The sequence below is a fragment of the Molothrus ater genome, chromosome 17 (genome assembly GCF_012460135.2).
Source record: "Molothrus ater isolate BHLD 08-10-18 breed brown headed cowbird chromosome 17, BPBGC_Mater_1.1, whole genome shotgun sequence".
Classification (NCBI taxonomy): Eukaryota; Metazoa; Chordata; class Aves; order Passeriformes; family Icteridae; genus Molothrus; species Molothrus ater.
The window spans coordinates 8,140,095-8,149,135 of NC_050494.2; the positions used below are offsets into that span (position 1 = coordinate 8,140,095).

General features: G+C 59.2%; 1 protein-coding gene across 1 annotated transcript; it reads right to left on the reverse strand.

Moving 5' to 3' along the window:
- On the reverse strand, positions 1–9,041 carry FKBP1A (FKBP prolyl isomerase 1A). Its single transcript, XM_036395846.2, has 5 exons — positions 8,926–9,041; positions 8,772–8,819; positions 2,863–2,975; positions 2,008–2,160; positions 1–1,024 (listed from the first exon to the last, which is right to left on the reverse strand). The coding sequence occupies exons 1-4, from the start codon at positions 8,960–8,962 to the stop codon at positions 2,032–2,034; spliced, it is 327 nt and encodes a 108-aa protein (XP_036251739.1). The 5' UTR covers positions 8,963–9,041; the 3' UTR covers positions 1–1,024; positions 2,008–2,031.

The following is a 9,041-nucleotide window of genomic DNA, read 5'->3' on the forward strand; positions in this document are numbered from 1 at the left end:
TGAGAAAAGCCAGCATAAAGCGTTTTTATTGCGATAATAAACTGGATACCTTTGTGCGGCGGAGAAGGAAGTGACTGGTGGGAATTTCTGTTACCAAGGGACTGGGCAGGGCAGAGGGAGGGGCACAGGGGACAGCTATGCGTCCTGTGAGACCAGGCAAGCAGCGATGACCAGCATCAGGTGGCAGGAGAGAATGGGCAGGTGTGCTCAGAGCAGGGACAACGGGGGGCTGATGGTTCCTTTCCATGGGGAAGAAGGAGGACAGAGGCGTTTTTGTTGAGTTGAGCCCCTGCCACCTCCCCTGCAGACAGCACCTTCCCTTTGTCCAGTTTTCCTTTTTCTTTAAAGAAAGCTCCATGCTACAGGATTTTCAGGGTGTGGTGGAGCTCTGGTGGAAACCCAACTCCCTAAATCCAAAAGTGGTCTGGAGGGGAAGGCAGGCCCACCATGAGATGGCAGGGTGAAGCAGGGGCAGGGCAGCCCTCCTTTCCCAGAGCAAGGCCTGCAGTGATGCTCCCCAGGGAGCAGGGAAAGGCCAGGCTCCCTCGCTGTCCCTCTCCAGGCAGAATTCCTATAAACAATCCTAGTGCTACCTTGCTCTCTGCATCCCTTCAGCCTCAACAACCTCACTCTGCTATGGCTTTTGCAGCAGCAGCAATTTCTGGTTTGGAAACACCATAAATCTGCACCAAAACAAGTAACTAACAGGATTCCTTTTGTTCAAGTGACTCCTATCTAAGGTCAGCCCATCTGCGTGCTACTGGGAAAACGTAGTCTACACCTGGAACAAAAATAAGATTAAGAACTTGACCCAAAAAGAGTTGAGGTTTACGGTGTATAGTTTAAAAAGACATAAAAACACGATACAAGGAGGAAGAGTCAGACGCAAAGCTTAGTGACCAAAGGCATTCAATCAAGGTGTAAGGTTATACAATGAGTGTAGTGGACTATCAGGAAAAGCTCCGTACAAAGTCATGTGCACTCTTCTTGAAGCTGAGATTCTGGATTCCTCCATGTGCCAAACCTGTGTGGAGAGAGGAGAGGCAGTGTGACAGAGCTGCCTGCTGGACAAGGAGGGAATGTGCCCAGGGCACAGCAGCCTCCACACAAACCACACTGGGCCCTCAGAGCAGCAGTCAAGCCTTGATCGCAGGGGGGAGCACAGCCCCAACCCTGCCCAGCCCGTGGGGACCCCACACCCCAGGGCAGAGCCCCACAGAATCACAGAATGGGCTGGGTTGGAAGGAACCTTAAAGACCCATCTTGTTTCAGCCTCCTGGCACAGGTAGGCACACTGTGCACTAGTTGCTCCAAGCCCCATCCAACCTGGCCTTGGACACTTCCAGGGACGAAGCAGCTGTAATTTCTCTGGACAGCCAGTGCCAGGGCTCCTCCAGCCACACAGGGAAGAATTTCTCCCTAATATCTGATGTAACCTTGCCCTCTGTCAGGGTGAAGCTGTTCTGCCTTGCCCTGTCACTTCAGGCCCTTGTGCAAAGTCCCTCTCCAGCTCTTCTGGAGCCTCTTCAGGCTCTGGAAGGTGCTCCAAGGTTTCCCCAGAGCATTCTCTTCTCCAGGCTGAGCAACTCCAGCTCTCAGCCTGTCTCCATAGCAGAAGTGCTCCAACCCTTGGGTCATAGTCACTGCCTCCTGCCCACACCATCAGCCCCATGTCCTGGCAGCATGAGAGGCAGGAGGGGGTGTGGCAGCTGAGCCCCCTTGGTGCAACAACACTCAGAACCCAAGACACAAAGAACTATTGTGAACCTGCTCTGCCAGGCTGGGAACATTGCATGTAGCACTGCAGTGATCTGAACCCCAGCTCACCAGACTCCCAAGAGCAACTTCTATCGACAGCCAGAGACCTGCCCTGTCCTTATATTCCCCACTTAATCCCACTCCCCCCTTGCCTCCATCCCACCTCCCCACACTGTCCCAAGATCAAACACAGGGGCCTTGAGCTGTCCTCAACCCACACAGTCCCTGACAGAAGTTGCCCCTCCTTACCCGAGGACAGGGTGCTGGGATGGGTCATTCCAATTTCATGAGCTCCACGTCAAAAATTAGAGTGGCGTTTGGTGGGATGATCCCTGGGTGGCCAGTGGAGCCGTAGGCGTAGTCTGGGGAGATGGTCATCTTTGCCCGCTGACCAACGCTCATCTGGGGCAGGGACAGAAACACAGGGACATCAGGAGATGGGCACAACTGCCAGGTGAGTGACAGAGGAGGGACAAACACACCTGTCCCCATGGCTTTCCCTACACTGGGCAAGAGTACAGACTCAAAGCAGAGGAACAGGAAGAATGTCAGAGGGAAAAGGCAGGCAGCATGGGCTGGAAAAGGAGCAGGGCTTGAGATGTCCTTCACAGGAGGACAGGCAGGGAATGCCAGGCCATTCCCTCCAGCCACCAGCACCCTTGCGTTTGTGCTGCCAGCACGGCACAGAGCGAGCAGTGTCACACGGGCAGAAGCTGAAGCTGTGCTGTGCCCACAGCGTGGGATCACAGCCTGGAGCTGTGCTGTGCCCACCAGCCCTCCCTGTGCGTGGGCTCTGGAGCCCGGGAGGCCTGAGCGCTGCCGCCGTGCTCCTCCAGAGCAGAAATGTCACCGCTGAGTCACCGACGTGCCGTAGGTGTTGCTGGGGCCTGGCCCGGCTCCATTCCTGCCAGCTGGCAGGTGGCAATGCAGAAGGTGATATTCACACCCACACCTCCCAGCGCTGAGGGGGTGGAACAGGGGAATAAAATAAAGAAATAATAAAAGAGGGAATGAGCTGCATGCACACTGATTGCTGCCCACGCTGCAGCTCCCGGCGCGGCGCAGCCCGGCACGGGGAGCGCGAGGCAGAGGAGCTCCAGGCACCTGAGCGACTCCTTCCTCCCAGCCACGGATCACCTCCTGCTTGCCCATCACAAACTTGAACGGCTTGTTCCTGTCGCGGGAGGAATCAAACTTCTTCCCATCCTCCAGCATACCTGGGGAGACAGAGGGAGATGGTGATACAGGGACAGAGCCACGCACGCCAGCGCGAGATGCTGTGACCTGGCAGCCCGAGCAGGTGACAGGCACATGGCTCTGAGTCAAAGATATGTCTCAGCTTGTCCTCCTTTTCCCTGGGAAACACCTGTACAGGAGGGGAAACCCCTGTGGCATCACCCATCCTGGGGCAGGGAAGGATGACACTACTTAACTGTTTCACCAAGTGCTCCTCTGGCCAGGACCAAGGACTGACAGGGGAGCAGACGGATGGGGGAAGAAAATCTTGCCCACCTTGCAGCACCACCAACAGTCATTTATCATCAGACAGCAGGATCCAACCTTGTACTTCCCATCCCACCAGCAAACACACCTTTCACTCACCAGGCTTCTATCTTCAGGCACCCAAAACACTGATGACACTCCAGTGCCCCATCTGGAGGGCTGTGATTGGCCTCCAGCCCTGCCTGGGCCCAGCTGATCTAAACCAAACCCTCCTGGACCCAGGAATGTCGATGGGGAGAGGCAGCACCAAGTGCTGGATGCATGTGCCTGGGGCAGCCCTCATTCCCCAGCACAGGCTGAGCCAGGCTGATATCCCCAGAGCTAAATATAACTCCCCAACATGAGCTAAGGAGGAATTTCCTCCCCTCCCTTGCTCCCTGCCTGACCTTCTTGGGGAATCTTGGAGCTGGCGCTGCCTTATAGGAGCAGTAACTCCACCAGTCAACTCCTGTAAGGCAGCTCCAGCTCTACATTAACACAGCCAGTGCCCTGTACAATAAGCCCTGTGTGATAAGAGCACAATTAAGCTCCCTTCAACACTTCACTTCCCAAAACAGCCTGAAAATCCAGTTATCCTGACTGAAAACTGCTCTACAGTCTTGAAAAACCAAAGTTCCTCGGGATGGCATGGGGCAGATTGACTTCCTTTTGCCAGGGCATGTGTGCAAGGGAAAATGTGTCTGTGAAAAAGATGGGATGGGGGAGCTCAGCCCCTGCTTGCACAGTGACCAGAGGGAATGGCACACAGGGACCAGCAGCCACAGTGATGGGCAATGTTGTATGGAAAGAAGGGAATGGGAAAAAATACATCACTTTTGCAGGGGCAACAAGCACAAAGACCTGCGGGCTCCTCTCAGGGAGCAGAATTAAGTTTTTAATTTAACGGACAGCAAAAATCCCTCGTCCAGTCTGTCGAGCATCAGCTCAGCCGGTCACGCTGCAGCCCTGGACTTTGGAATAGCAAATCTGGAGTTCTCTCATTTCCTCCTTCCAGGATAAACCTCTTGTTGCTGAACCTGCTTCCAGCCTGCCTGGCACCGCTCCTCGCTCCCGCCTGGCAGCAGGGACAGGGCAGCCCATGCTGGCTGGCACCAGCAGCGCTGCCTGCCTGCGGCCCCAGCTGACCCCGACTCCGAGCCCTCCAGTGCAGCACTGGGCCGAGGAGGCTGAGGAGGGACAGAGAGGACAGCTCTGTGCCACCCTTCTCCCTGCACATCCACCAAGGAAAAACCCCAGGGGCCACACAGCACAAGCCCCTGCTTGTCGCAGCAAGCAGGGACTACTGGGATGCTCCCAGGGCATCTGCAGCCTGCAGAAGGTGCATCCCGTTCGATGTCCAGAGGCATCAGCAGCAGTGCAGGAGATGCTGCCAACCTTGCACAGGAGTGGATGGCACTGCCCGACTCCACTGCCAAGCTCACCTGTCCCAATCCAGCCTCAGGAAGTGTTTCAGAGCTGGCAGCTCCCTGGCTGCAGAAGAGAGGGAATGGTGGACTATGCTTGGTTGCAGCAGCCTGAGGGATCGATCACTCAGCTCTCCTGAACCAGGATGGAGAAGGTCATATGTGGGAGCCTGGCCATGCTCCCCCACCATGCCAGAGGGGAAAACAAAGAGGCTCCAATTCTTCAGAGACTGCATCCTCATCTCAGGCACTTCATCTGCCCACAAGCCTCCTGGGAGACTTCTCCAGCCCTGGACAAGTATGAGCAACCATTTCCTCATCCCTGCCATCCCTGAGCAAGGAGATAACGAGATCTTAAAGCTATTATGGAGGAAAAGCATCCTCTGGCAAAAGCAGCTACCCCAGCAGAGCCCAGGAGCAGCAGACAGCCCCTGGCACATGCCAGCTTATCCAAACCCCTGACAGGGCTCCGTGCTTGTCACCCCCGGTCCTGCAAGAAGGGCAGAGCTCATACAAGTGGATTATAGAGACCCACTTGCCCTGGCTCCCACCCAGAAAAATTTGAGCCCCAGAGATCCCAGCTGGTCTATACAGACCCCAAAGGGTCTCAGGGAATCACAGCGAGGAAAAACAGAGAGCCCTACAGCTCAGCCATGGGATGGAGTGGGGGCTCTGGAGCACAGCCCCAGCCCCAGTGGGGCAGTGTGGCCCTGCCAGGTCTCTGCCACACTTGGCAGGCAGGAGCTGGGAGACGCCGGCTGCAATGTGCGACTTGGCTCCGGGCCCCCCTGGGCGGGCAGAGGCGGCCGGGAGCGGTGCTGGAGCAGGCACAGCCAGCCCTGGGACAAACCTGCCGGGTCGGGTTCTGCCGGGGGAGCCCCACCCGCACCCCCTCCATCCCCTCCTCGGTGCTGATCCCTGGCACGGCCATTGCCCAGGGGCTCCGGCACAGAGCCAGCCTCCCAAGGAGAGGCAGGAAGAGACCAGAGCAGTGGGGCAGGCACCTCTGCTCCACCTGGGACAGGATGGAAAACCCTTCCCAGAAGCCCTGGAATACCCAGCATGCTCCAAACCCCCGCTCAGGGCAGGGATGCCTGGATGAGGTTCAATCCTGTCTCCACCAGCACTCCCCATCACTGAAGCCCACCCCATTAACACCCACGGCTGGGTGGGGAGAGGGCTCTGCCCACCATTCTTGAGGCCTGGCAGGACAGAGGACCCCAGCACAGGCAGGGAAGGGGCTGCAGGAGACGGCACTGAGCTCCCAGAGTTGCCGCAACCCATGGACCGGCAGTCGCAGGCCTTGGGGGGAAACACCTCCTGACCACAGGATGTTTGCTGAGCAGCAGGAGAGCATCGAGGGCAGCGCCCAGAGCAGCCAGGGGAGCACCACTGCCCCAGGGACTATGCACAGGCAGGGAGGACAGTGGTCCCCTCAGTGCTATCCTGCTGGAGAAAGGCAGGTTCTTCCAGTATCTGTCTCTGCTCCAAGCTCAACTCCCTCAGAAACCCCACACGCTGAGTGTGCTTTGCCACTCAGGCAAAGCAGTTTGGCCATTCTATGTCAGACTTGTTCCTGTCCTGGCACTCCCCAGAATGACTACAGCCCCCCACTTCCCCTCCTGAAGCACAGGGGGTGCCCACAGCCTCCCCACACAGCCAGTCCCCCCTGGCAGCAGCACTGCAGGACCCCCAGCTGCACAGCAGCCCCACTCTGCTCCCTGCTCTGACTCAGGGGGGCTTAGCTCTGTTGGCCCCCAATCCACATCGTCTCCGCACTGATTCACTCCCACACTCCATTCCATTCCATGCCAGTTGCTGCAAGCAAAGTGTGCTGAACACACTGGGTGCATCAGGGAACTTGATTTAGTCCCTTTAAGAGCCCTACGTAGCAGATTTCACATCAAAGGCTCTCCACAAAAAGACCCAAGACCTGGAAGGAAGGAGGGGGAACAAGTTCAATTTCACCAGCTCTCCCCATACATTTCCATCTCTGCAACCCCAGCATAAGCAACTGGCATCTCCAAGGAGGTTGCTGCTCTCTCCACCTCTTTCCTCTGCACTGCCCTCCTGCACCAGGGCTGTCTGTCCATTCTGGGATGCTCTTAGCAGGACCATGTCCCATGGAGCAGGAGCCTGGGCACAGGCAGAAGCAGCACCAGCTGCTGGCTGACCAAGCTGGCTCCCCACAGTCCCTCACCCTTGGATCACCGTTTTTTTTTTCCCCCAAATGGTTTTTACCCAAACCACGGTGCATCCATAACCCAGCACAGGGAGAGCTGCCTCCTGCACACCACAGGCTGGATCTCCCCAGCACTGGAGCAAAGGGCAGCTGGGGATGGAGCCAAGGCAGGCTCTGGAAGGAGTCCTGGAGCTCAGCACCTCCAGCACTGCACTCTGCCACCATCCCTGATGCTGCCCTGGGATCAGGAGTGCTGCAACCGGGCCGGGAATCAAAGGTTTGTAAGGTTTCCCGAGAGCCAAGCCCCGCTCCCGTCTCTGGCAGAGCCAGCTGCAGGAACTGCGCTGCCGACGCAGGGAAATGGCATCAGGGCCTGGAGGTGTTTGATTCCTGCTGCCTGCCCAGGCGGGGGGGCAGGAGCTGCCTGCAGATGGAACGGGAGTGGGGATAAAGGACAAATGGAGACAATAATAACAAAAAAACAAAATAAAGGAAATTAGAGAACGTCTCCCAGGCGCAGCACATCACTGCTGCTGGGGAGGGTTCGTTGTGAGCAAGTCACCACGTAGCACTTTGCCTGAAGAACCATGACGTGGGGACAGGATGCTAGTGACCCTCAAACAGCTCTGCCAGGGTAGGGGACAGGGCTGGGGAGAGCAGCCAAGCTCCAGCAGCGCCGTAGGAGGGGAGAGCCGGCACAGGGAGCCGGAGGGTTGGGAGTCGGAAGGGCTGGCAGGCAGCAGGACTGGCCCACCGGGAGCCACTTGACTGCCTGCCAGCCTCTCTTTGTTCTTCCACCGGCGGAGGAAACGGGGCGGCCGGGCAGACCAAGCTGCTTCCTCTCCCTGCTGACGAGGGAACGGGAAGGACGGGGGAGATGGAGGAGCAGCAGATGGGCTGGATGCCCGCCGAGCCCTCCCAGCAGGCCAGGCCCCGTTCTGCAGAGAGGAGCAACCCCAGCCCCCCAAGGGGAGCAAGGGGAGGCGGAAAACGCTGGGGCGGGAAGGGGAATTGGTTATTAGCAAAAACAGTCACAAATGAGTCATTAACTCGTTTTCACCACGCCGTTGAGCCAACGCTGTACAAAAGGTAACCCAGGGGGACAAGAGCCCCAGTGTGATCCCCAAAGCATTTTTGGGGTCCTAAGATTGGTTTCTTTCCCCACCCAGCTTGCAGAAGACTGCTGGAGGACATGACCCTCGCTGGCTTTGGGGCAGCCCCTCATCAAAGCACTACCTCGACCACTCAACAGCGCCCTGATTACCCGCACAGGGGTCCCCCAAAAAACCCAAGGATGCAGGTCTGGGGTGGCCCCACAGGTAGCCCTGGTGTCACCCCACAATGGCTAAGGGACTGGAGCAGGACTGGGGCGGGGGACTGCACTCCTGCAGGGAGCTGTGGCAGCAGGGACCCCGCTCTGAAGAAGCAGACCCCAAAGCTCCCGGGGAGCCCATAAGGGCTTCGTGGAGCCCATAAGGGCTCCGGGCCCGGCCGCCCCACAGCCCACGGGTCCCGGCTGCCCTGGGACCCCCGGGACTCCACCCAGGGTGCCCCTGCCTGCGCCCCGGGTCCCCTCTGGGTCGTTCCCCGGTGCACCCCCGAAAGAAGGCTGGATACGTGTGGGAAAGGCCCCTCCATTGAAAAGGCTGCGGGAAAGACGGGGACAAGGGGGCCTCCCCACGGCCACGGGGCACCGACAAGACCTCCATCCCCCGCCCGGGGGCTCATCCGCGCCCCCCGGGAAAGGCCCCCGAGGCGGCCCGGACCCCCCTCCTCCCCACGGAGCGCCGCGGCCCATCCGAGCCGCCGCGCCCGGGGTCCCTGCAGGCAGCCGAGGGCGGGGGGGCTGGCCGGCCCCGCTCCGCCGGTGTCCGGGCCGGTCCGACCCTCCCGCCCCTCCGCTCCCGGGCTCGCCCCGCACTCACCCGTGTAGTGCACCACGCAGGTCTGGCCGCGCTTGGGGAACGTCCGCCCTGCAGAGAGACACGCGCCATCACCCCGCGGCACCGGGACCCGCACCGGGAGCCGCGGGGAGGGCAGAGAGAAGGGGTGGGGGGGAGCGGGCTCGCCGTGGCTCACCGTCGCCGGGGGCGATGGTCTCCACATGCACGCCCATGCCGGTGCCGGTGCCGCTCGCACCCGCAGCGCCCGCAGCCCGACGGAGGAGGGGCCGCGTGTGCGCAGCCGCGGCGGTC